The 26,935-nt window shown below is 42.8% G+C and overlaps 7 protein-coding genes and 1 long non-coding RNA gene across 11 annotated transcripts; 5 read left to right on the top strand and 3 right to left on the bottom strand.

Moving 5' to 3' along the window:
* The first annotated feature begins 1,950 nt into the window (after window positions 1-1,950).
* LOC125313921 lies at window positions 1,951-2,816 on the top strand. Its single transcript, XR_007197636.1, has 2 exons — window positions 1,951-2,013; window positions 2,472-2,816. It is a non-coding gene; the product is annotated as an uncharacterized LOC125313921 (long non-coding RNA).
* On the bottom strand, window positions 1,977-4,579 carry LOC115739412 (30S ribosomal protein S10, chloroplastic). The gene is made up of 3 exons (XM_048275145.1): window positions 4,253-4,579; window positions 2,863-3,219; window positions 1,977-2,404 (listed from the first exon to the last, which is right to left on the bottom strand). The coding sequence occupies exons 1-2, from the start codon at window positions 4,472-4,474 to the stop codon at window positions 2,908-2,910; spliced, it is 534 nt and encodes a 177-aa protein (XP_048131102.1). The 5' UTR covers window positions 4,475-4,579; the 3' UTR covers window positions 1,977-2,404; window positions 2,863-2,907.
* Window positions 4,580-6,242: 1,663 nt separating this feature from the next.
* On the top strand, window positions 6,243-8,586 carry LOC115739404 (pectinesterase QRT1). Its single transcript, XM_030672481.2, has 5 exons — window positions 6,243-6,683; window positions 7,138-7,333; window positions 7,511-7,714; window positions 7,830-8,065; window positions 8,174-8,586. Exons 1-5 carry the CDS (start codon window positions 6,373-6,375, stop codon window positions 8,319-8,321), a joined length of 1,095 nt encoding a protein of 364 aa, XP_030528341.2. The 5' UTR covers window positions 6,243-6,372; the 3' UTR covers window positions 8,322-8,586.
* Window positions 8,587-8,870: 284 nt separating this feature from the next.
* LOC115731121 lies at window positions 8,871-14,336 on the bottom strand. 2 transcript variants are annotated; one of them, XM_030661784.2, is made up of 6 exons: window positions 13,147-14,336; window positions 12,249-12,334; window positions 12,055-12,177; window positions 10,477-11,301; window positions 9,923-10,142; window positions 8,871-9,782 (listed from the first exon to the last, which is right to left on the bottom strand). In XM_030661784.2, exons 1-6 carry the CDS (start codon window positions 13,421-13,423, stop codon window positions 9,247-9,249), a joined length of 2,067 nt encoding a protein of 688 aa, XP_030517644.1. In that variant the 5' UTR covers window positions 13,424-14,336; the 3' UTR covers window positions 8,871-9,246. The 2 variants fall into 2 exon arrangements, with proteins under 2 accessions (XP_030517644.1, XP_030517705.1); XM_030661845.2 differs by having other exon boundaries at window positions 12,264-12,334.
* Window positions 14,337-15,361: 1,025 nt separating this feature from the next.
* On the top strand, window positions 15,362-15,799 carry LOC115737360 (the record flags this gene model as incomplete). Its single annotated transcript, XM_030669447.2, has 1 exon — window positions 15,362-15,799. A coding segment is annotated over one exon (366 nt), but the record flags the coding sequence as incomplete, so codon positions are not given.
* Window positions 15,800-16,261: 462 nt separating this feature from the next.
* LOC115728566 (two-pore potassium channel 1) lies at window positions 16,262-18,708 on the top strand. 3 transcript variants are annotated; one of them, XM_030659215.2, is made up of 3 exons: window positions 16,262-16,514; window positions 17,228-18,150; window positions 18,482-18,708. In XM_030659215.2, exons 2-3 carry the CDS (start codon window positions 17,255-17,257, stop codon window positions 18,630-18,632), a joined length of 1,047 nt encoding a protein of 348 aa, XP_030515075.1. In that variant the 5' UTR covers window positions 16,262-16,514; window positions 17,228-17,254; the 3' UTR covers window positions 18,633-18,708. The 3 variants fall into 3 exon arrangements, with proteins under 3 accessions (XP_030515075.1, XP_030514850.1, XP_030515147.1); XM_030658990.2 differs by having other exon boundaries at window positions 16,263-16,494; XM_030659287.2 differs by having other exon boundaries at window positions 16,271-16,389.
* Window positions 18,709-19,326: 618 nt separating this feature from the next.
* On the top strand, window positions 19,327-20,652 carry LOC115729100. Its single transcript, XM_048274650.1, has one exon. The coding sequence runs from the start codon at window positions 19,901-19,903 to the stop codon at window positions 20,564-20,566; it is 666 nt and encodes a 221-aa protein (XP_048130607.1). The 5' UTR covers window positions 19,327-19,900; the 3' UTR covers window positions 20,567-20,652.
* Window positions 20,653-21,716: 1,064 nt separating this feature from the next.
* On the bottom strand, window positions 21,717-26,832 carry LOC115728226 (uncharacterized PE-PGRS family protein PE_PGRS54). Its single transcript, XM_030658597.2, has 2 exons — window positions 24,180-26,832; window positions 21,717-22,031 (listed from the first exon to the last, which is right to left on the bottom strand). The coding sequence occupies exon 1, from the start codon at window positions 26,560-26,562 to the stop codon at window positions 24,367-24,369; it is 2,196 nt and encodes a 731-aa protein (XP_030514457.1). The 5' UTR covers window positions 26,563-26,832; the 3' UTR covers window positions 21,717-22,031; window positions 24,180-24,366.
* Window positions 26,833-26,935: the final 103 nt, after the last annotated feature.

Raw genomic sequence — 26,935 nt, 5'->3', positions numbered from 1 at the left:
GTTCGATAATTGCATACCGCGCAATCACATGAACTAATCAAATCATCCTAATCCAAGAAAAGAAAGAGTCTCAACGAGCGGGCAAATATTCGTTAATCGCACATCGCGCAATCATCACAACTAATCGATTCATCTTAATCCCAAAAAAGAAAGAGTCTCAATGAGCGGGCAAACGTTCGATAATCGCACATCGCGTAATCATCGCAACTAACCGACGTCTTAATCCAAGAAAAGAGAGAGTTTCAATGAGTGGACAAACTCTAAGGAGCTTTTTCAACGCATGTTCGCTCGAAAAGTACGTCCCCTTACGAGTGAATACGATGGAGCGATCGATTCGGAGTCATCTCCCTCGCACGTGCGATGAAGCAAGGGGTTGCCCCTTCGAGATGCTAAAGAGCATGCCAATATGCTATATGCCTAGACAACCAAAATTCCCGAGGGTCGTCAAACCCACAGGATCGTCACATCTAATTCAATATAAGACGAATTCTTTCGTACTGTCTATTTATTTAATACGAGGATATATTGTTTAAAGCACTTCTTTTTTATAGATCCTCGGATCTTATGGCGGCCCATCACATGTCGGCATCATATTCCCCCTCCTCCCCGCCCGAATATTCTACTTCCGTCATCCAAAGACGAATCAAAAGCTTTGTCAAGCACGGCGACGTGCGGCACAAGCTTTCAATTTTGAAAACCAAGAAGATGACGATGGAGAAAGGGAAGATTGATTTGTACATTTATTATAGCGAATGTGGAGGAAACATGAACGATTGACTTTTGACCGATTCTCGTGTTGTTGCGTTGATTCGAAAGAGGAGTAGAAGGTGAACTACGATATCGTACCTTTCATTGTGGAGCGACGGTTGTCCAAATGAGAGGAAAGCAAGCGAAAATGCAATTGCAAGCTTTAGTTAATATAACGTTGAAAATATCATTTGAAGTTCTCGTAAATATTTGGTCTTTTTCAGTAAGTTTTCCTTGATCTCCTCCTCAATTTGGAGGAGTCCGACAATGACGGGATGCGGGCCGGGATGCAATTGTCTCCCCAATTTCAATTTAATCAAAAGTTACGCCATCAAATAACTGTGAGATCAAATCGGGACATTTGCCGGAACGCCTTTCCGGTGAACTGACTTGGGAAAGGGGTTAAACGTGAATCGATGTTTCTAATCACTTTTTAACTTCGGAGAATAAGAAAGCTCTCAAAGGAGAATCCTCCGATTCCCAACAAGGCTCGGAGTTTTCTCTTGCCCAGCAACCCAAGTTAAAAGGCTGGCTTTTCTCCTACATGTTCGTCCGTGGTCCTTGCGATTAGGCGACGTTGGGATTTCAAAGTTTCTTCGTCATCAGAACAGCTGGAAGTTTTTCGCAATTAGGTGATGCCGTGATGGTAAGTAAACATAAGTATGACATGAAACGCGCAACAGTTCCAGCATCAAGCAAACTCGCTTGAGATCTTTCGCTTTTCACTGAAAGGGTAAATGTAACTAAAACACGACGTTAGTAATTCCGCATTACTTGTTAGAAACTTTCTAAACATGCTAGCGAACCATGAACTTGAAAGACAGTTGAATTAAGTAAACCGGAAATGAGAATTTAGAAATGACTCCGCTCAGCTCTTCGCTCCGCCTTCCAAAACGATTGTGTCATTCTCCATTTAACTTCAGAATATATATAGTTCAATGAATTCTCTGGACCATTCTGCTAAAATTGCCTGGTAACTGCTGAAGGCAGCAATTATAGGAAAGGATACATCGCTACTAATATCTGAAGACCACCTGAGACCATTATGCTTACAAGATATGAGAACTTGTATCATGGCACTGCCCAAAACCAGAATTGGGGGGAACCCAGCACAAGCCAGGCAAAGGTTATTGTCCAATGAACTATCATTATACAAGGGAAGTTCTATTTGATATCTTAGATTTCAAACAACTTGCACAAAACCCAGAAGAGAGTGGCCGGATTTCAAGTTCTCAGAACCAGCAGCAAAAGTTAATTTAATCACAAGTTACAACTTAAAGAATTCATAAGCGCAGAGCCCCATTTTACAGATAATCCTTTTGAAGTCGTGGCTGTCCAATGATAAGGATTTTACTGCCTAGAACTTATGGTAGATCTACGAGATTCTCTCTTGTAAAGAATCCAAATCTAACCTCTAAATGTTGCCTTAACACTTCGATGTCATCATCACATTATGTTAGAGACAATTGCAATGCTTTCTTCTATCAATCTTGTGCTAAGAAAAATCATGAGTTGGTTACAAAATCATAGGTACATATCTTTAACTTACAACCAACAGAAGGCAGATTACATTTCTCTCGTTGTTCAGCGACTTGCGAAGAGATGCAATCACCGAACAAAACAACTATGCTAAAATCAAAAGTGAGAGAAAGCAAACCTCGAGTTTGTGAAGATACCTTGCCTGACCAAGAGAGGTGCTTCTTCAAAGTTAATTTAATCACAAGTTACAACTTAAAGAATTCATAAGCGCAGAGCCCCATTTTACAGATAATCCTTTTGAAGTCGTGGCTGTCCAATGATAAGGATTTTACTGCCTAGAACTTATGGTAGATCTACGAGATTCTCTCTTGTAAAGAATCCAAATCTAACCTCTAAATGTTGCTCCAACACTTCGATGTCATCATCGCATTATGTTAGAGACAATTGCAATGCTTTCTTCTATCAATCTTGTGCTAAGAAAAATCATGAGTTGGTTACAAAATGATAGGTACATATCTTTAACTTACAACCAACTGAAGGCAGATTACATTTCTCTCGTTTGTTCAGCGACTGGCGAAGAGATGCAATCACCGAACAGAACAACTATGCTAAAATCAAAAGTGAGAGAAAGCAAACCTCTAGTCTGTGAAGATACCTTGCCTAACCAAGAGAGGTGCTTCTTCAAAGCTTGACCTCAACATCTACACCGGCAGGAAGGTCAAGCTGCATAAGAGAATCTATTGTTTGTGCAGTTGGATAAAGAATATCAATAAGGCGCTGGTGGGTTCTGATCTCAAAATGGAACCGAGCGTCCTTGTGCACGTGCGGTGACTTGAGAACACAGTAGATTCTCTTCTTGGTTGGCAATGGCACAGGACCCATAGTTTTCGCGTTCGTAGTCCTAGCAGCATCCATTATCTGCTTGCAAGAGTCCTCTATTAAGGACACCCAATAAGATCGAAGCTTGATTCTGATTTTCTGCTTTGGAGCCATCTGAGAAACATAAAAAGAAAATTATACTCTTGTAAACAAGGACAGTGGCAAAAAACTATGCGATACGTCTTCCACCAATGACAAGCACCCTTCTTCAATGCATGGCTTTCAGGGGCAAACATTTTGTTTCCACGAGATGCCAGACTTTCTTAACGTTGTTGTCGCGTGATTCATCTCGGTAGTTGTAAGACGGGAAGCATGGGGAGACTGAATCCTGAGCGTATGGATAGTGAGGGAAGAAGGAGGTGTAGTCATTTGGCCCTTAATATGAAATTACTAAGCTCCGCATTTAAAATCTTCTCCTCAACGAAATACAAACACCAGCAACGAGATATGAAAAAGATGCCCCTGCATTACTCTTAAGCGATCAATGCCAAGAAAAAGGCCTCAACATCCTAATATCATCAGATTCAAGGAAAATAAAGAGAGTGGAGACATTAAGGGTGCGTTTGTTTCACGGAAAATTCAAGATTTAAAAAATATTTCCATAAAGTAAATGGTTATATTGCTTAAAAAAATTAGTCAACGAAACATATTTTCATTATCGATAACAATATATGGCTAACTATTTTCGTGGTCGTGGGTGATGAAAATATTTTTTCTTTCCTTTGAAGTAGGGTTCCAAACCCACCATCAGGTCTATTATTGACAGGGATTTTACTGATTCTTGAGCTTTAGCACCCTAAACTCTATCGTTAACAAACGTAAGGAAGTAATAGTATCCAGTTTCCTAGGTGTCTCCGAACGTATTTGCTCCGACCAATTACTCAGTTCTACATACTCAAATCGAAAAGAAACTGATTCTCTCTCCGTGAGCAACAGTTCTCTTTTATCCTTTCTCGAAATTTCCGACGAGAACAATGCTTGAAGTTTTTCATGCACTTTATCCGCCCATCCTTCAATAAAGATCCATCACAACACCCCCAACAAATTCAAGAAAGCAATGTAATCGCTCTCTTCATTCCATTTCCCACGTCGCAACGAAACGGAAACACAAACACGACCCCTCAGAAGGATGAGAGAGCGAACGAACCTCGACCGCACCAGAATCGGGTCCATCGAGAGTCTCTTGAGCGTCCAGAGCTTCAGGAGCTGCCGAGACCTTCGCCGCCTGCGAGCTTTTCAGAGTCTTGAGCTTTAACGCCTTCGGAGAGGGCAAGGACGCAAGTGAGGGCTTGGGTTTCTGGCAAATTGTGTGCGAATTGGCGACGGGTAAGGAAGAGAATAAGGCGGCGGAGATTGAACATGAAGCCATCCTTCGAATCTGCTATAAGGGTATCGGATATCTTCTTCTTGCTCTGTGCTTAGGCTCGCAGACCTTCGCTTCTCGCTTCCCAGTGTTATCCACACTTTCCGAGTGATGACGAGAGAGAAATAGCCTTGGACTTGGAGGGTCCAGCTCAAGATGGGCCGGGTTTTCGGGTATGGATATACCAACTGAATTGGGCTTATTCTTCGGCCCAAAATGTTTTTTGCATTATGTTAATATGGGCTTGAGCACTAGACGTGGGGTGAACCGACTCTATCCCACTTATTTGAGCAAGTTCATTCGGAAGCATACTCTATTGTTTTTCACATATAGACGTTGAGCTCTCTCATTCAACATGAATAATAAAAAAGAATCCCATCATATATATGAATACATATCTCATTCAGCATATACATGTGACAATCAATAATATAAAAGAGTTCACGTTCGCGTGTACATTTATATATATAAAATACGTATTCTTTTTTATTCATTAATGATCTCGTATTTTAAAAATGTTATAAAATCAAGTCACATGCTAATGTCACGGGCTGGTTGACACAGTTGAATTTCTTTCGAAGGTTGATTCATAAGGCGTTCTCTTACTGACCTTATAACTTCTTCCTAAGTCGACCGGGGAGAAGCTCTGAACTTCGGATTGTATTTCTGAGTGAATTCGCGTCACACATGCGAAAATTAGAACCTAGAAAGAAACTTCGAATTTGCGATTGTATTTCTAAGCAAATACAAACGACAGGGATACCTATATATACAAAAACCCCCTTTAGTTACAACCGTCGATCTCAAACCCAATTTTAAATCCAATCTTGCGATGGAAATTGAACAATAATCTCTAAAATACAAGTACACATTTTCCATATATGTCTTAGAAAAATGTTCTAAAGTGCTCGAGAGAGGGTTCTAAGGTTCACGTGGTCATCTTGGATAATTCCTTGCAACATTTTGCTTTGAAAACTTCTAGAACCCGTCACACTAACACGATATCACAGCCTAAGAGGCCAATGAGAGTTTTTTGGATAAGTGCAGTGGTGCGCTTGATAGGCCAATCAAATCCTAAAACTGTCAAAAAGTACAGTTGTAACACGTACCGAAAACAGTCGTTGTCACTTGATCGGTTGCTTGATGTAACCCCTGCACAGCAAAGCCTCCCTGCACTGAACCTGTGTGGGGAGCTCACCATCTGATCCTAACCCAAAGCTTGGATTCAATTTACTTTTACCACAGACTTAACCTCCCATTTCTAACCACATTTGAAACTTCCCTTTTGGGATCTTTCAGCTTCACCTCCAAAAAAGTAAAAAAAAAAACATATAACTGCTTTCTTTTCCACTCTCCCTCCAACGACTCATCAACAAACCGCTCTATCCATTTTCTTCACTGTGCATTTCAACTTCCCAAATTCTTTTCGAAATTCCTCAGAACTTCCCTTCGAGCACAACTCTCATGACTGGCCAGTGATGATCAAGCCATAACTGTCTGCTTCACTTTATTCAGTGCGTGGGTTTTTTCAAACACCAACCCCATCTTCTGTACTTTCCTCGAACTTTTTTGTATGATTTGATTGAACCCACGAACGCTTTTGCATGACATGCGATATGTTCTTGTCTGCCCTTGTCATAAACGTACGTTGGTGGAACAGACACTTCACCTGCACGCTCCCATATTTATTGTACTCACCTGTTTCGCATTCCTTCTCCCTTTCTTCTTTTTCAACTGACGAAAACCGTGGAGACCCTCGAAGTTCTTTTACCAGGAAAAAGGGAAAAGAAATTTTCAGAAACCCACAGCTGAATGAGGATGTTTAAAGTCTGTTGCTTTGGTGGGTTTCGAGACAAGAACTGAATCTTGAGACGGAAGTTGCAGTAATTCACCAAGTGAAGACGATGGATCTCACATCAGCTCTCTTGGGTGCCGTCATGGTTCTGAGTGTTGTGAGTGAGGTTGAAGTGACGTGCGTCATGGCAGAGAAGGATTACATCAGTTGGGATGACGTGAGAGTGAATCAGAATGAGTACAAAAACATGATCCGAGAGGAGTTGTACTCGAGAAGAAATGATCAGTCTAATCGAAGCGGAGTGATCTTCGTCGACAAGAACGGCCGCGGCGATTCCATCACAGTTCAAGGTGCGGTCGACATGGTTCCGGAGAACAACTCGCGGAGAGTGAAAATTCTCATTCTTCCAGGAACTTACAGGTTTGAGGACGTTGCCATTGTACTTACTTCGTAGTCCTCCAAAAATTGCGTCAACCCATGTCGGGAAAAAAGCACCACCACCATAGAATCTCGAAAGGCCTATACACATCCACTGCAAAAATCACATCTTTTTCTGGTGAATTCATCGGTTTTTTTTTTTTTTTTTCAAGGTCATGCTTGAGCTTTTGCTTACTTCAGCTTTTTCCATCATTAACGGACGAATTACTTAAAAGGTTGGCGGTTTCTGCGAGCATGATTCGTTTTCTCCCCGAAAAAGAAAACAGCTGTTACGTGGGCGTTATGGGAAGTAACGTGGGACAATAGAACTCTCTCTCTCTCTCTCTCTCTCTCTCTCTCTCATATTCATATGGTTAATAAGAACGAGCTTATTATTATGGGGTGATGACGAGTGAATCAAGATCGAGGCGTTACTGAGAATTCATGTTTTGTGCAGAGAGAAGGTTCATGTGCCAAGTTCCAAGCCATACATTTCCTTCATTGGAGATGAAGACCAGAACTCAAAAACCATAATCACCTGGCACGACAAGGCTTCTGACAAAAACGCAGATGGCAGCGAACTGGGAACCTACAGATCAGCCTCCGTGACTGTAGAATCTGATTTCTTCTGTGCAAATGGAATCACCTTCGAGGTAATAATCCCAAAAAAGGGAAGGGCAAAACTTAAAAGGAAAAAGGAAAATCAACGCTTGAGCATGTTTTGGGTTTTCCTGTTATCATAATACCTGCCCAAAAGAAAAAGAGGAGAGTAACTAAAACATGAACCTAAATTTGGAGGTCAAGTGTTTGATGGGGTTGGGTGGTGACAGAATACAGTGGTTGCAGTCCCAGGGGGTTATGGAATGCAAGCGGTGGCCCTTAGAGTCTCCGGAGATAAAGCCATGTTCTACAGGGTCAGAGTGCTGGGGACACAGGACACACTCCTAGATGACACCGGCTCTCATTACTTCTACCAGTGTTTCATCCAGGGAAGTGTGGACTTCATCTTTGGCAAATCAACCTCACTCTACGAGGTACTTATATTTTCAGGGAAATGTTGGGTTTTTTTTTTGTTTTTCCGCCTGTAATTGATTTCGGCAGCATCTGTTTTGGCCCGATAGAATTCTAAACTTGACTAAAACGTGGCAGGAGTGTGTCCTTCACTCGACGGCAAAGAATTTCAGGGCGATCGCGGCTCATCACAGGGATTCACCGAGCGATGATTCGGGGTTTTCTTTTGTCAATTGTGTCATCAACGGAACTGGCAACATCTACTTGGGGAGAGCATGGGGAGAATATTCGCGAGCAGTGTACTCCCACTGTTACATCGATAACATCATAACTCCTCCGGGATGGAGCGACTGGAACCACCCTTCCAGGCAAAAGTAAATTTATCATCCTCGAAAATGTCCAAACAATTAACGTCCCGAGTCATTTGAACTGAATGTTCCGAGGACTAATGCGATTCTAAGACTGGCTGTGTTTTTGGATAGGACCGCGGTGTTCGGGGAGTACCAATGCAGAGGCAGAGGAGCTGACAAAAGGGGGCGAGTACTGTGGTCGAAGACGTTCAGTCACGAGGAAGCGACACAATTCCTGGATAAGAAATTTATTCAAGGAGAGCGATGGCTTAGGCTCTGAAATTCTCCAGGGCCTTCTTTCGAGTGTGTATCCTCGAGCAAACAAGGGCGATTTTGAGGAGTTCCTTCTCTCTTCCATATCATGTTTACATGACTAGGTTAATGCTGATGTAAAGGTAAGTGGGCGTGTGTTTCCGGTGGCCCGAGTGGTCACCGACCATAATACATATATACAGTGTTGTAGCCAAGATACCCCAAGTAATTATTGCTCAAGCAAAAAGGGAATATCAGCAATGTAAGATGTGATAAATTGTTCCTTCTCTCTTATTTTGGGATTAAAAGCAAATGACATATCGAAAAGGGAACCAAACAGACAAAAAAAAAAAGAAAGTCGAGCCCCTAGAAAAGAAACGAATCAATAGGTTCTTCCCACATGTAAGACTTTTCAACTCCAACTTGACGTCATCTGCGCAATATCTGATCAACTTCACCGCAAGATGCCTATGCTTAACTTTTGGCAAAACGTTGATCGAACCAAAGGAGCACTCCAGGGCATGATCAAGTCCGTGAACTATCACACAAGTTTGCAGCAGTAAGAAGAGATTATGACTTGAAGATCAAAGAGGAAACAACTTCTGGTGCACAATATAGGTCATCACACATTGCGATCCGGCGCTAACAGAAGAACAGGCTTAATAATCGTGGATACACCCGCACGATACATTTCAAAGCCCCTCTACAGAAAAGGACCATATGCCAAGCTTCTATATCCGGACTTCGAAACAATTAGTTGAAGCTGAGACCTTGGTAATCCTAAACCCACTACAATACATACAGCTAGAGCGGCGGATTGAGACAACTGTTAATATTTACAAGACTTGGACATAATGATTCCATGACTTTTACGCAAATGACACAGCTACTGCCAAATCTTTCCTACACCAAATGGAGAGCTCCACTATTCTCCTATGAAACGGCATCTCGTGTCATGCTACCACTTCCATAATCTCCATCAGTTTACAATTTTGTGCAGAAGCTTCTGATGCATCCATATCTAGGGCATTGTCATCATCGCTTTGCACTTCATCTTCTACATCATCATCGTCAATGTCATCATCATCATCACTACCTCCAATGTCACCTTCGTGATTGCGAATGTCATTAATTTTGTAGTAATCATCATCTTCATTGCGTTCGTGTATTAATGGTGACAGATTCTTATCATCAGCAGGGTCAACATCTTCTGCAAGGCCATTAGAACGGGTTGTGGCACAGTTGAGCTTCCCTTCATCACAAATGACTTCAATGGCAGTAGTTGTGTCTGCATCTGACGCAGTAACATCATCACTCTTGACTTCTTTGATCATAGTTGATGACACTGAATGCTTAGAATCCAGGGCAACAGCAGAAGTCATGGCCGAAAGAATATCCGGCTTAGCCTTGATATCAATCCATCTGTCCCCCACCCAATCTCTAGAAATCCGCAAATCCTTCATTTGCATGCTCATGAATAAGTTTTCACCTAATACCACCAAGAATAACATTACTTTTTCCGGTTATCAAGAAAAAAATTAGAAGAAACAGAAATAGAAGCAGAGAACAGATCAATGCAAAGATACGAGACAGCGCAAACTTATTATCATTTTTCTTTGACACACATACCAGGAAAATAAATTTTTAGATTATCATCTTCACTGTCATTGACCCCTATTACAACCCCTTCCCACCAGCCATCACTCCACCATGCATCCACCGCCACTCCAACATCAAGAGGTGGTTTGCTTTGATCAACAGAAGATGGAATAGGCCGGATTGTTAGGCGGCTTGAAACCCTCATCCCAAGCTTATCAGGAGCAGCATATTTGACGGCAGGTATCCACTCCTACACCGGCATTGAAAGCGTCAATTGCCAACTTAATGGAGAATAGAGTGAGCTTGTTAAACATGCAAGTAGAGGATGGACTATGAGCATGGGTTATATTTGTTTTTTTCATCCACAACTAAGCCTAATAATGGAAAAAAGGGAAAGTGAACATTTAAAAGGTTCAAGGTACACAGCATATCAGAAAAGGGATTTTTCAATTAGTTTCGCTTAAATATGAACATCTCCATCTTAGGGACTATAACATTTAGGATAATTCCATCCCGGAGTAAAAAATGATCTTAATAATAACCAAGAGAACCTTGCGCTTAGAGCATTGAAAAAGTTAGTGTACCTCAAGATGGGCACTTCCATTGTCATCCTTCAAGTCATCATAACAGACTTTCAACTTCTTTCTGGTCACCTGCAAAATAGTACACCTGAACCAGCAGCCTCGGATGCCACTATCTTGGCATAGCAATTCGATCTTTTCACCAACTTTAAATCGTGGAGAAAATCGAGGCTGAGAGTTAACATGCTTAAGAGATAGCAACCTCCAAGCCAACAAACCATCATTTAATTTCTTATTTGCAGGTTCGTATGTCAGATTGGCAAAATCTCCTCCAGATCTTTTTACTCCAGAATAAGCTGTAACGCACCTCTTGTAGCCTCTGCAACTTCTTGTCCTCTTACCACCCACCTTAACATCAGGACCTGAGGTTAAATCTTCGTCTTCCTCCCCAGTCAGACCATTCCATGCTGTGTCTGGCTGTTGCAAGGGGCTGGCAAGGAAACAAGAGAGAATGGGCTGATCGAAATAGCCCCTCAATTTGCTAAGCTCAAATGACTTCACTTTGTTATTTCTGAATTGTCTGAAACATAGGTATATTTTGGATGATAACGCATGAGGAACAGAAGCCAAACACTTAGTGTAATGTTCGCGTGTCAGTACTGTAGCAGGACCATCAACACATTCGGCACTGACGACCTGTGCATAAGGCGTAATGAAAACTTCCTTGGGATGAGGATTTCGTATAGGTGTTACACCCTTGACTTCATCACTGTAGTGAAGCCACCTTATTTTGACCTTTTTCTGTCCCCTTCTGTCTTCATACATGTCTTCCAAATAAGCAAGATAGCGAGTCTCTCCCTTGCCCATGACAAATACAAACGAATGAATCTGACAACATAAAAAGCATGTCAGGAGAAAACATAGCAGTAACAACACGAAAGAATTTTAGAAAAATCAGGAGGCCCATGACATAACAAAGATGTGATTTTAACTGGGATGCCCATCACAAAGCAAATCTGAGGGAAGCAATACCATAAAAACTGATGGAACTTTACAGATCACATATAGAGATTGACACATCTACGATTACACATGAAAAGTAGTAATATTCATTCACATAACACAGTGGCAGAAACCCAGGGGGATGGGGTTGGTCTTACTGGGAGGAATGCTGTCATCCGTCAGGACTTAGAAGAAATTTCGTCGAAAAAATCATATCATGTCCATAAAATTTTTGCCAAATGTTTTACTACGCCCGTCATTGGACAAAACTATGATTCAATCCGGTAGATATAATGAAGCATTTATAAAGTGCGACTTAATATTGACAAGCAAGCAATCGACAATAAGCATAACATTTCCATCTCAATGTGAAAATCCAATTCCCTCAAAGTCAAGATTTCCCACATGACGGACCATTTCGTCTTATATCAGAGATCACCAAATAAGTTTCCGGGTTTACAGAATCTTGCAGAACTTTCTTGTCTCTCACATGGCAAAAACTGAAGACTGACAACTGGAAGTATGAAGAATGCACCAACTAACACGATAAAAAAACTCCTGGTTACTTCCCTAGGTCCTCCTACCTATGAATTTATACACGTAAGCTTGAGAGTTCAAACTTAAGTAATTAGTGCTTACAGCTATTGTAATCCCGTTCCGGCAGAAGGATGGGTAATGCTTCAGTTGTTTACCACATGTCCATGCAGTACCTGACCACACAATTTCTGAGGTATGCCCACCAAGTATGCTTGCCAGACGACCCTGAAAAGATAGTATTAAACAAACATCACGGACACAAAACACAGAAGACAGCAGGAAAACGGAAATTGTACCTGGCAATCTGATACCTGAGCTAGTGACCTCTTCAGAGGAAACTCAAAATTTCTCAGAGCATGTGACTTTTGGAGTTTTGGTGATTCTGCAAATGCAAAAATATAGTTGAATTAGCTTATCATTACATTCTTCACAAATCGACGATATAGAGAACTAGGAATAGTAAACGCTTCATCATGCTTAGTACCAAGGTATTCAACCATATGCAAATACTGACACAGTCCCTTTTAATGGTAACATACGAGGCTGACATATCCAAAGGTCATTCTACTTCTACCAATAACTTGCATCAAAGACACCGGCCAGAACTTCTGAATCATCAGCAGTATGCAATTACAAACTTAACTATGTGAACTCAATGCTGTGCCCACGAAAGCTTACTTCCTTCAACAGATTCAATAATAAGTTGGTAGTACCCACAAGATCCTTTCTAATTATGCACTTCCGTGCAAGTCCAGCATGCAGCTATAATCTTTAAAATAACAGATCAGCTTATGTAAAAAATTGAAGGCAAGGATCTTGCCGGAGCACTTAATAGTGCATGTCTACATATCCACTTCAAAAAGATGATAGCAGAGGCACTTCAACAAACTATTCGCATAAAATATTGATGCCCCGCCAGGCAAAGATTGCTTCAGATAAACTCCAGGATATGGAATTTCTGAATTCAACAACTACGAAAACAGCACAACCTGTAAGTCCTTGTGAAATTTTGCAAATTCTTTAGTTCCATGCACAACATCAGTACACTCTTCTCAAACCGAAACGCAAGCAAAAACGAGACCTCCTAGCGTTGTACGCTGTTTTATTGTTCATTCTGAGGCAATTCATTGTATGGTCTATTCAATATCATGGTACTACAAGCAGCAAGGGGAAAAGATAAGGTTCAAAACGTACCACGGTGTTTTGATATCATAGATGTCAGCCAATCAACAACTTCTCTTCTCGATCTCCACTTGAAGCCGGCATGTATTGAACTTTGACTGCCAAAAGCTTGCACAAACTCGTCAGCAACAACATAGAACATATGCCTGACACTCCTCTCTGTGCCAACGACAGCAAGGATTGTCTCCCCAGCAGAACCCTTAAAGAAATAGTGAACCACACGGTTGCCACGCTCTAAGGAGACAAATTGCTCTTTCCACTCAACAAAACAACACCCTTCTCCGGACATTTTCACTAAAACCACCGATGCAGTTTCAACAACACCAAAACCTACTTTAAATACTCACTACACAACTGAAAAGGAAATCTGGCCTCCAGAAAGTGAAAACTCTTCAAAATGACTAGCCAACAGTGAGGACTATGATAATACAATTATAGAAAACGAGAAACTAGCAACTAATTTTTTCCCGTGACATAACTCAATACTGCGAACGCCAATTCTATCTCAGACCCAAGAATTCGCAAAACTTAAGAAGGAAGGGTACGGAATCTAGAGGAGTTCTGCAGATGAGGTACAAAAAGCAGATCAAGCGCCAATTACACAGCTTATGGTGGGGCGATCAAAGTGGGAAGAGGTCAAAGCAACCGACTTTCAGCCTTTTCACGGACGAACAATTCCTGCTCAGAAAAGCTCTCAGAAGCTGTCACGAAGCAAAAATCACCACCGCCAGGCGTAAACGAAGGCCTACAGAGAGCAATTCTCAACTCCAACCCCAAAAGAGCCCCACCTAACACAAAACCTGTATTACGAACAGATCAACCGAACCTCGCCCGAAGCTACGCCCCCCAACGATCGGCGACCAGATCAGAAGAACCCCTCGTCAAAAAAAGGTTCACTCGGCTCGCAAGAACCCTCGAGCCACGCCGATGCAGCCTACGGCGAGCCAACACTGGCAATCACCAAGGAAGCGAAGCCCGCATCTCGGCCCAAAACGCCGGTAGGGGCTTAGGCCACCGAAGAGCGAACTGCGGAGCTCGAAACAGCTGAGGGACTGCCATGATTAGGGTTTCTGGAGGGTTAAATCGGAAGGTCAAACGGGAGGCTGCGTTCACACTGCGGTGTGCTCCAAGAGCAGCCAAAGGCAAGTGAAACGGAGATGGTTAGAGAGAGGAGGGAGGGAGGAAGGGAGGGAGAGAGAGAGAGAGGGAGAGAGGGAGGGGCCGTACAGGTTCTAGAGAGGGAGGGAGCGAGAATTTGCAGAGAACGAGAAGTACTTGCGTAACAAACCATGAACAAGGGGAAGAGGAGAGAGAGAGAGAGTATGATAAGAGAGAAGAAGTGGGAGCCGGGAGGGATGGGTTTGGTAGGACCGAAGAAGAAGAAGAAGAAAATGGCGAATGTTCAAAAATACGTATCGTGGATTGACCATGGTCCCACCGGCCTGTACTCGGCCCAATGGACTCTGTAGATCCTGCAAGTTTGCAATGCGTTGATCCTCGAGGGCCGGGCCGGGCCGGGCCGGGTCTGGTGCGAAACCCTAACTTCCAGAATCCGGGTACGGGCTTAACAGATCATTTGGATCCTTTTGCGGGAGCGGAGGTCGACTGACTCCACCGTTACAAGAGTCTAATCCAAATTCGCGATTTATCTAATGTGTACAGTATGGGACATCTCTATTACGCAAACACTCGAAAGAGGCATCTCGTAGATTTGAAAATTTAGTTTGAATTTCAACCGTCTTTGTAATCAAATCGGGAATATACATCTCCGTTTCGAAATTTGAAAGATTACGGGATGAACAATCAACATATCGTATCATCATTTCTTGTGGGTATCGCAACAAGAATGTCTAATTTGAGTCGTGATTACTCGATATACTAGGAAAACCAAAATTTTAAGGACGGCGAACTTTTTACCTTAACTCTCGTTGTACTTCAAAAATTAAAAAAACCTCTTCTCACGAAATACCAACGTTCAAGACACAATATGGTCAGAGATTCGCTCATGAAATAGCCCGAACTCGTGGTCTTTATCGAGATGTGTGACTCCCCCCATTACCAATGTAAAAAGTTCAGTACATTCCAGAAACTCGTGGCCATTTCTCATCCAAGTATAAGGCCATGAGAGAAGTCTATACAAACAGGCAACGACCTTCTTCTGCTTGCTCCGGCTTCAAGCGTTCTTTCTTTCGCCAAGTCCCTCTGTTTTTTTGGAAGAATTGGGTGACGTCTCTGTTCAGCGTTCATCCAAGCTTTGGGGATTGCAGAAGAAACTGGGAAGGCCGAAGGAAAGGGCAAGGCTGATGATGGATATGCTCAAACGGAAAGACCGGCCCATGATCAAGCCCAATGGAGCGGGAAGGCCAGCAGCAAGGACGGAGAAGAAGACCCTTCTTCTTCGTCTGCGTCTGCAACTGCAACAGGGTTCCAGATGCCCCTTCACTACCCAAGGTACACGAAAGCTGATTACGAGAAGATGGAGGAATGGAGACTGGACTTGCTGCTCCGAGAATACGGGATCAACTATCGGGGCTCTCTGGAGGAGAAGAGGGCATTCGCCATCGGCGCTTTCTTGTGGCATGATCGACGTTGACAACGGAAAGACGAGATTTTTAACCGGTGCAATTGGAGGTCGAGTGAATGAGGCGCGGAAAACGGGTTCGGGTCATGTCGAAGGATTTTGCAGTCTTGAAGTTAGTGTCGTGAAGTCATGCCGCCAAAATGAGAAGTTGTCAACTTGCCACGGCTCGTTAAAATAGAATTGAAATATAAATGAAAGAGCATAACATTGAGGATTAGAAATCTGCTCGAGTGACCATCAAAAGCAAATTGTTAGCTAAAAACCCGAGGGTGTAATGTACCTCAACTTCGCGCGAATTGTACGACTTTTATATAGTTATGTGTTTACATATATAATTAGACGGATTATACATATGAGATTGATGTATACACGAATTGACCCCGATCAATCTTAATATAAAACATACTTCACTAACTTAAAGTCGCCTGTTCATTCAAACAGCTCGTGTCCCCGAGCTAGAAACGTAAAACCCGCGAGACATCATTCAGTCGGTCGAGTCTGCTCAGCTGTCTGTCGTGTCTTTTGATTACAGGGCACCCACAAAGATTGCGCATTCCGGATCGCTACACAATTCTTGGTGGGTCAACCCTCGTCGGTGCATCAACCAAACCTATCATCGACAGCTGACGCCCACGGTGCTGACGCGTCGAGAACTCTACCATGTTCTCAAACCGGTACCGTCTTTCTGCAGCTGCTACTTTTTCAGTTTTATCGTTCTTCTTTGATTGTGGGTGAAGAAGCTGAAAGAGCCGCTCCTGAATGCTCCCCTGCTCCCTCGGGTAAGCCTTGAAAGCATCTGGTTTACTCCGAAGTTCATGCCTTGCCTTTTTTTTATTTTTTATCTTGGAGCTTGTTGGTGGGTTTGAGCGTGAGTGACGTTTCGGTTCAGATCCTCTTGTTTCCTCCGGCGAGACTTCATTGTTAAGCAACTCTAATTGGGTTTCCTGCTGAAACATATCTGATGTTGGGGTTCACGGGTTGGGCAACGAAAGGTGAAAGCGGAGCGGATTGTGCAATTCTTGAAAACTATAATTAGAAACTGCGTGGTGAATTGGTCAGACTTGTTCTTGGGGTCATTCATGTAGGGAAATGGGATTCTCTGGATCTGTTCGTTCCAAAAACTGGGAATTGTTTGGGCTCGGAAGCAGCAATTTGGTGAAGGCCGATCTGGCGGCTTCAGATTTTCATTTTTTCACGCTGTACACAGTGCAGTCGGTTTAGTAGCACTCTTCTGCTATCTTGATTCTTGAGCACACCATCTTATGTGTTGGCTGTCTTGGAAATCAATATGCTCTCTGTCTTTCTTCTAGACAAGAGCAATTCTCCTGTGGTCTGGTATCTTTGGATTGTCCACAACACAAGTAGACTTGCATCGGACACGGTAGTCATTGAAGCATGAATAGGGCTTTACTCGTTGGTGGTGCTATTTTATATTGAACCAGTGATAGCGATCTCTTCACTTGCCTTTGATTGAGGTCTTAAAAGTTTAGGCATGTTTTTGATATCTTCCAGGTGATCCTCTGTTGTGGAACCCCCTCCATGGATGCTGACGGTGTGAAGCAGCCCTTGCTGTCGAAGCCGCTGGATTCAACTCAAACGGATAAAAAGGAACTCAAGAGAAGCAGATTTCGGCGCTGCAAAAGTGCTCCTCTTGCAGAAGCTTTTCCTCAAGAAGCGGATCTCAATGGCTCAAATCAGCGTTCCCAGTCCATACTAGGGAATCTCCACCCCAGTTTCAAAAGAGTTGCAATAATCTTGGGATTCTACCTAGGATTTGGCACATTATGCCTTTACCTCATGGGGAATGAGATTGATGGAGAAAAGACAAACGACCTTCTCGATGCAGTTTATTTCTGTATCGTGACAATGACCACTGTTGGGTATGGGGACCTTGTGCCAGGCAGCGTTCTGACAAAACTACTTGCTTGTGTCTTTGTCTTCTCTGGGATGGCTCTTGTGGGCCTAATTCTGAGCAAAGCGGCAGATTACCTTGTAGAGAAGCAGGAAATCCTGCTGGTCAAAGCCCTGCATTTGCGTAACAAAGTTGGCCCAACTGAAATGCTAAAAAAAATCGAAACCAACCGAGTGAGATATAAGTGTGTCACAGCCTTGATCCTTCTGCTGTTGCTCATAGTTGCTGGAACAACTTTCCTAGCTTTAGTTGAGAACCTCGACATTGTTGATGCTTTCTACTGTGCGTGTTCTACCATCACAACACTAGGATACGGAGATAAGAGTTTCTCGACCAAAGCAGGGCGTGTTTTTGCTGTGTTTTGGATACTGACAAGTACGATATGTCTGGCTCAGTTTTTCCTCTACATTGCTGAGCTGAACACGGAAAATAGACAGAGGGAATTGGTCAAATGGGTTCTCTCTAGGCGGATGACTAATGTCGATCTGGAGGCAGCTGATCTTGATGATGATGGGGTTGTTGGGTAAGTTGAATTTTGCTTTATTGACAGCCAATATGTGCCATCTTGATGAATCCTTCAGTTATCAGCCGCAGATTAGCACAGGAATCGTCACCTAAAGATTAGAAACTTGCTGTGGTCCTTGTGTGGTCATTGTGTTGGCAATAATCTCGGATCACTAATGTTTGGAAAAAAAGAGGAAATTACTTTTTAGGAAAAATACCACTTCCACTTTTCCATGAGCTGAATCTTTGAAAATTCCCTAGTACAACAGTTTTCTGTTGCAACTTGCTTGTTGATGGCTTATATTTGTCTTTCATCTGCACGTATCATGATCGTGGTTCTTGCTTTTCAGGGCTGCTGAGTTCATTATATATAAGCTCAAGGAAATGGGGAAGATTAGTCAAGAAGATGTATCACTAATTTTAGAGGAGTTTGATGATCTTGATGTTGATCAATCAGGAACTCTATCCGTTTCTGATATAGCACTTGCACAACCATCCTAAGCGGAGACGTGATCGCCCTATCCTGTAGCGATTGATGACTTGTATAGTTGTGTGTCTCGTATTGGATTATTGGTTGTGATTAGAGTTCTTGTTTCCTGCTTTAGGAAAAGTCCACGACGCTAGCTGTGTTAGGAAAAGGAGAGATTTGGCTTGCAGCTGTTCGAGATCCTACCGGGTACTCTCATGGAACAATTTCCATCACTGAAAAGAGTGAGATGTTGATGATAATCTCTAATGCAGGAGTAGCATTTGATGGCAGTTTGAGTATTGTTCCTCTTAATGGAAGTCCATTCTGACCAAATGTCATATTCCCTTCTGGAAGATATCCACCAGCACTTTGATGCAAAAATTAAGCCTGTCTTGATTACTGGGCATCTTGTATGCGAGTGTGCTTGATCCTCGAGTTCATGATGGTTCAACAGTCAGGACTATACAATACCTACTAAGTGGACTTTGGACATAAAAAATCAGGTGGTCTCAAAGTCTTGAAGCTTTATCTTTGAGACGTGGTAAGGCTACAACAAGGCCACATCAGCCGTAGATGATTACGCTAATAGACCCGTCCCGTATTTTCGACTAACTGTACTTCAGACAAATGAGCGACTACAGACAAATGAGCGACAAGCTTTGAGTGTTCAGTTCAACTGATATTAGGCATCGTCGAGATCGCTAAACATGATTGCGCATCTAAACTCGTGCTTGCGATTATGATTGCAGGCAAAGCACGGGAGGATGATTAAGGGGGGGCGCTATGGGATGCGTCAAAAAGTCTTCAAAGCAAATCCAGACACCATGATTCTCCATCCTTAATGGAAGCACCATGATTGCTTCATTAGTCAAAAGCCCCTTTCGCACGTGTTTAAGAGCACTCCCAGTTTAAGAGCACCATGTGAAATCGAGTGAAGGGAAAAAAAAAACAGATTGTAGCTCAACTCTCTCAGAACCTCAGAAGCTCCGCTTCTGGCCTTAGCGAAGTTTCTTCCTGACTGAAAAGAAAGTTTCTCTGTCTCTGTTCCAGGACCATCTTTTTTTTTCCTTTCATTCGTTTCCTGGAAAGGAAAATCTCGACTGGTAGCCAAAGTTTGGACTCAGTTTGGCGGGTAGTTACCATTCCAGACTATCTTCCCTTCTTCATGGCTGACCTGTTGCTTTCAGCCTGAAGCACGTAGAAATCGCCTTCGTTTGGCTGCTATCTTTTTTGTGGATGCCAATATAGTCCCCACTGGATTGTCCATCGTTACTTCCTTTTTTGTTGCTTCTCTTCCAGGATGAGAAAACTAGCACACAAGCAAATTTGTGCCCTCTTGCCCGTCAAAACACCAAAATTCAGCATTAGAGTGATTGTTGCTACTCTTGTTTTTGCGGGTTTCACGGGTTCTGGTTTCCTTCCTCTTCCGGCCAAGATTCCACTCTTGGCACTCTCAGCCGTTTTCTTTGTCGCATCGTTCCTGAAGAAGAAAGCAGTGGACGAAAATGGCGTCCGTCATAAAAATCCGGCACTTCACCACATAGGTGTGGTTGACAAGCACTTCCGAGGCAAAACCCAACAGGTACTGGAATCAGACGGAGAAAGAATTGCTGCCCAGACGGTTAGATTTCGGAAAGGATCGCTCGATTTTCCAGCAGGTGGTGAAAGTAGTGATGAGTCGATAGAAAGCGAAACTTTCGAGCTAAATTTCATCAGTTCTGATAACGGAAGTTGCAGCCCACTGGTTCGTTCAAGCGAGGACAATGATGACGATGATGATGACAGCAGCCTCATTGAGATCTCTCTACCAAGTAACGTTTGCTTGGGCGATTTCCCGCCAAAGTCCATTGTTGGGAAGCAGGAAGCGAAAGAGATTTTGACAGATGACGAAATCAATGAGGAAGACAAATTGATAGAGCTGGACATATCCATCGGTTCCATAAGGTGCTCGAAGTTCGAGATTTGAGGCCTAGGCCATGATAGCATGATCAAAATGTAATCCAACAACCGATCCTCCATTTCTCAAAATCAAAGTACAAGGATGCTCAATTTTACACTGCACTGATCATCAAAATTCCATCTCGGCTTGGAGTCCAGATACAGCAGGATAGTTTTTGCCATGACATGGAACGTAATTGCATTTTTAAGTTAACATTTATGCCGATTTGTTTTATGCAGTGTTTTGTTGAGAGAGTGCCGCTCCATCGGAAGTGAATGACATCTTCTGGCCAAGCAACTAAATGAGCTAAAATTGCTCAATGGGTGCCTACTTTTATGAGTTTTATCAAGAACAAGAGGGGATATGTACACAAGAAGAGAACACAAAGGAATAGAGGCAAAGCTGAACTGTTCGCCTATTTGCTATCGGTTATTAGGAAGAGAAGTGGCCATCCGAAACGAATAGGAATTTTAGCCTGACAAGTGGATGGACATGGCAAAATGAACATCTTGAAAATCAATGAACGAATGTGTAGCGGAATCATGTACGAGGGGAGTCTAAACATTCTAACTTCTTAGCATCAGTTTCGCAAAATTTGAGCATCTCAGAGATGCTCATGCCCCTTGGGCATTTTGAAACAAGGAACCGAACTCCATTTGTCAAACTCAATATCAACATGCAACTCAAAAGGAAAAGGGGAAAAACCATCCAGTTGGACTGATCACAGTCAAATATGTGCCAGGCCCTCCAGTTTCCGGAAATGGAAGAACAAACAGTACAACGATTTATACACGGTAGTGGACAACAAAGCAATGATGCAAAAGCTACCTGTAACATCGGTTTACAGGCTAAAATATGCCATGCAGAATTTCACACAAAACTCATGGTCTTGGGTAAAATCTGCAATCCAATTACTTACTGTACTTAAGCAGATAGGAAGGAAAGGGGAGACAGACAGGAGCATAAGGGTTGCAAAAGATGAGAGTTGTGATTGACTAGAAATTGATATTTACAAGGTGATAGGACATGTACAATTCACATGGGCTAATCAACTACCGTATAGTTAGGTTTTCTATGGTCTACAAAAAACACATCGTGGGGTCAACAATGGTGATACAGTCGGGGAAAAGAAGCCGTAAAAAATGATACAGAAGAATAGCCAATAAAGGACGGAACATGAGCGAAACATCCTCAACTAAATCCTATTACATCGCGATTCAAATGATAGTTCTACGATAATCTACAACATCTATGACTTCAGCAATGTCAAGCCATAACATTATCCACAAAGTCGGTTGCTCAAGCTAATCAACTCAAAAACATAAATTCAAAGGTCTTTCAAACTTAAAATGGAAGTTCCACTCCTAACATCCATGGGAAAACGCCATGCATTATCCCTCTCATATATGATAGTCATAAAGGTCTTCACCACCTCCAAGTAGTCCATAGTACTGCCGCAGAGCTTCAAGCCTTGACATTGACCCTTCTTTAGCTACGGAAGAAAAAAATGAGCCAAAGCAACATTTGCATAAGAAATAAATACTTCATCAGAGAAACAGATATCCAAACAAGTACAGAAGAAAGCAGATCGATCAGAAAAAGTTAGCGATGCCACCAATGCTGACGTGTCCATCAAAGTTACAGTCAGTTTCATGACTTCTGTTTATGCCCCATGCAATGGAGACAGAAGAATCTTAATATAAAGCGCCTATCTGCAATGTTGATGAAAACCTGTTCAAAAGTCACTGTAATTGAACATGGCAGTTTTCAGTTGGTTACATGCAAAATTAATTTTGGACATTCTAACAGGATGATCATTTTTAGTTTTCTCTCATTGAAAAATATAGACTGAATGCTTGAATTTGATTCCTCAGTATTAAGGAAAGTAAAATAACTGAAAAGATCATTTTCTTTTTCAGAATCAGGCACCTTTTCTTTCAACAACATCTAAAAACCACAAACAACTCAAAAACAGCTCTTCATGCAAGTCCCATTGTCCAGTGTTCTATATCATTAGAAACAGAATGTAGCTTCTATGACATCCTCACCAACAAAAACAAAGCTTCAAAATTTATTCACCCTTGCAATGAGGACTGAATTGGGGATTGGCAGCTCTATATTTGCAAAGGCCAAGAAACCGTTTCAGTTAAAAAGCATTCGATGAATACTCAAAGCAAATGAAACTCAGAAAACTCAGTGGATATCTAAGCAGAGAACTTTTTGTTGTAAAATAAAAATAAAACAAAAGTTTTAAGATGATTGAAACACTTAAATAGGTCTGATTTAATATCCGGGTGAGAAAAATCGAGTTCACAGTGATGAATTAAAGGCCCCTGAGAGAAAGTATGAGAATGCAGACATGATGTAACCTCAACTACGTGTTTCAAAAACCACAACAAAACTACAAGTAAATAAAGAGTTTCAAGCAAAGAAAAATGCTGCGTGATATGTTCCCATCTACATATTAAGAATTTCAACAGACAAACACTCCTCGCAAACAGAATGCTTAGAGTACCACATAGTTTCACTAGTATATGCAACTAAGCTTTAAGAACTGAAATTGCTTCTCACTAGTTCAAGAATTCATTACCATAGGCATACCAGCACCAAATAAATTTACACCATCAACTATCCACATCAAAATTGAAAGACCATATCTGCAAGAATCTATGTTCTTCAAAAGATGGCAAAGCTACAAAGTTAATACTATGAACTCCATCAAGGTTCAATCTTTAATACAAAACAAATATTAGGCATACAATATGGAAAGAAAGGATGCATGATACCCCAAAAAACCAACTAATTCTAATTCTAATTGTGTTGTCAGAATACAAACGCCTTCAGTATACACCAAGTATAAGATATTGTTGCCAACACACATGCAAGCGTGCATATCCAAGCACAAAAGTGACATGTTTGATAGAGGATCAAACAAGCCTAATGGTCAGAAGATTCAGGAAACAATATATAATCACGAGATGGTATACCACTAGTCAGAGGACGATCCAGGAGGAACATGAATAGTATAAAATTGCATGGAAAAATGCAGAATAAAACATGTATATCTCATCCAAGGGCTTAAATCGTATAAGTGATTCTGATGTAGGAAACAAACAGTTATACCAGTCAAAGGCACACAAGGTGACGAGCAGAGCGGATGCACTGTCAATATATGTGAGTAACAAACAAAAGGTCTACGCAAATTCTCTACAACTACTGGCAGGCACTGAATAGATCACCGCATATAAAAATAAGTCACAAGAACAAATAACAAGAACCAAAAGCATAAGAAGCATACTGAAAATGATTAATAGACTAGAACAACAGAGGGACCACTTCAATAGCCTCTTGATGGAATGAAGCGTGTCATAGCAAATCAACAAATAGAAGACCGCTTTCAGTATGTTGGAACTTTAACATACTATTCAGTCACCAACTTCCAGAAATAATACTATTTCCAAGAAAAAAGGTATCGTCTCACTTAAATGCAAAAGTCACATGATTAGCTGCCTGTAAGAATCTTTAAGCACAAAGAGAAAATATGACAAGCAAAAAACAGCAAAGAATGCACACACCAACATTGAAGAACTTACAAATCAACAGGATATCTGAAACCAGGAGAGAATGTTTGGATACTTACTTTGTTTAAGGCCGGAAAAAACCATGCCCCACACAAGAAGAGGCCATCAAGCACTTTTAACGCCCCATTTACAGGACTACTGTCCAATAGATGAAGAACCCACAAAAGCATCAGAAGACGAACTGGATAGGCATGCATCTCTCTGTTTTGTTTCTTCCCATTCTTGATGGGAACGAGAACAAAGAAATTATTCAGAGGTAAGGCGACGCCTCTTTCCATAATCAGCATCCCTTGATTTTGAGCGATGGTCCTCCTCTTGCAATACTCTTGACTTGCTATGAGTTCTTGAGGACCGCCCTCTTTCATACTCATCATCATGCTCTGGCTCACGGTCCCTATGCCTATAATGATCCGCATATCTGTCTCTGTCCTCCCTGTACCGATCCCGGTCTCGTTCCCTGTCCCTTTCCCGGTCCCTCTCCCTATCTCTGTCACGATCACGATCACGGGAACGTTCCCTGTCCCTATCACGTTCTCTGTCACGTTCTCTACTGATATCTCTATCCTCACGGGGCCTCCTCTCTGACCACTCATGATCATGACCCACATCCTTCTCTCTAGGCATTTCTCTGTCATAGCCCGGATCTCTATCATCCCTGTATCTTCTGTCAGAAGAACCTGACCAGTCCCTCTCAAAACTCCTATCCTTTTCCTTGTTGGGTGGCCAACCCCCTCCTCTATCATGACTCACCTCACCATACTGATGATCAGAAGCAGCTTCTTCCCCATAACTGGACTCACCTGCTCGACCCCCACCATGATCATCACCGCCCCATCCACCCATATTAGGATCAGACCACATCCCCATGTTAGGTCCCTCAACACCAGATGTGGGCATCATCCCCATTGCATTCATCGGCATCCCTCTCCCAAAAAATGCAGGATTCACATGAGGAGCTACCCCAGGTAAGCCGACACCTCCCATAGGCCCACCAGGGAATGAAGGCATTATACCAGAAAATGGAGGAGTAGGAGCACCAGGGAAGCCACCATAGCTCCCCATCCTACCCATCGGTCCACCAAAAGCTGGATCAAAACCTTGACCCATCATCGACTGAGGGTGTAATAATGGAGGGGTACCGCCAATACCCTGGCCAAAACCATTGCCCCCATTACCCATGATGCCTCTCCCACCCACTCCAGCACCCCTGTTTCTCATTGGACCAACAGGACCCCTATTTCCCATTCCTGCATTACCCCTGCCCCAGTTTCCTCTCCCAAACCCTCTATTATTATCACCACCTTGATAGTTGCCACCAGTGGTGATGTTATTTCCTCCGGTCTTCGCTGCAGGTTCATTAGGCCCTCGTCTAGCCTGAGAAAGTGCAGCCTGAGCCATTTGTTGATTCCTATTCACTTGAGCTTCTCCCATTCTCTTGACACTATAAGGCGATGCAAAAGCAACTACACACGGTCTGCCATTAAAGACATGTCCATTCATACCTTCCTTACAGGATGTTGCAGCTGCTGGGTCATAAAACTCAACCTGACAATACCCTTTGGACTTTCCACTTGCTTTCTCATCGAAAAATTTGACCTCCTTCACCGGCCCATATTTGCACAGCTCTCCCTCCAGCTCAGCATCGGTTGTCCACCAATGCAAATCCCCCACAAACAGTATCGTTCCTCCACCTCCTCCTGCACCCCCACCCACATTAGTGCCAACGCTAGCACTGGCACCAGCAACGGTGACAGCAACGGCACCAGCAGATACGTTATTGACACCCGGATTCACCATACCATTTCCACCAACCCCTTTTACAGCTCCTCCTCCACTTTGCCTAGCTAAAACCTCATTTCCGGTAGTAGGAATGCTACCGACATTGGCAACATTACCTACACCACCAGCATGTGGCTGCTGTCCAATCCCTTGAGGCCCTACGTCACTTCTACTTCCACTCTGTAACTCCATTTCGTTAACCTTACTAGACACTGGCCCTAATTCAACCCTAAGCCCTCCGCTCCGTTGTTGTCCAACCACCAGCCCCGATGCACTTGGTCCCTTCATTTCATTCCCTCTAAAACCCTGGTTTTGATACCCCGAAACCCTAGAATCTCCTCCACCATCAACAACCCCACCAACAACCCCACTTTCGCCGCCCCCGACACCAGGTATCGAAACGCCGTGACTAGACTCGGGCGGGACCATCGGAGGCTCAATCTTCTTCTCCTCCACAGCATCGTTTCTAAACCCTAAATCCTCATTCTTCCGCATGGTCTGGAGGAAATTCTCCCCAACATTCACGTCGTTGTACAAATCCTCGTAATCGTCGTCCTCCTCGACTAAAAACCCCTCATCGGCGACCGCAGAGATCGCCTCGTTGCGGTGGAACTGATCCATCTGATCCCCACCCTCCCCGTACCCTCCCTCTCCTTCATCCATTCTTTTCTCTCTCCTAGGGTTTAGCACTCAGGCGAGAGAGAAATCGATCCCGCTCTACCCGAACAAATACTCAAGAAACGACTAGCTACATGTGCGATCGAGGAAAGCAAAACACGGAATCGACGAGGCGTTTCGCGATCTTACCAGTGAAAAGAAAGTGTTTTACCCTTGCGTCTGTGGAAGAGTAGAGAGAGATGGAGAGAGGGAAACCCTAATCTGGAAGCTTGTGTCTGTGAGAGAGAGAGAAAAGGGTAGGCGGAGCTGAGAAATTTCTGGTCATTTTCTATTTTCTTTGCTTTCTTGTGCGAGTGCTGTGGATGCTAACGTGAGCCTTGTGCGTGCCAGTGTTACGCATCCACTCAGCACATTTTGC

Source organism: Rhodamnia argentea, chromosome 2 (genome assembly GCF_020921035.1).
Source record: "Rhodamnia argentea isolate NSW1041297 chromosome 2, ASM2092103v1, whole genome shotgun sequence".
Lineage (NCBI taxonomy): Eukaryota > Viridiplantae > Streptophyta > Magnoliopsida > Myrtales > Myrtaceae > Rhodamnia > Rhodamnia argentea.
This window is presented reverse-complemented; position numbering and strand designations above follow the sequence as displayed.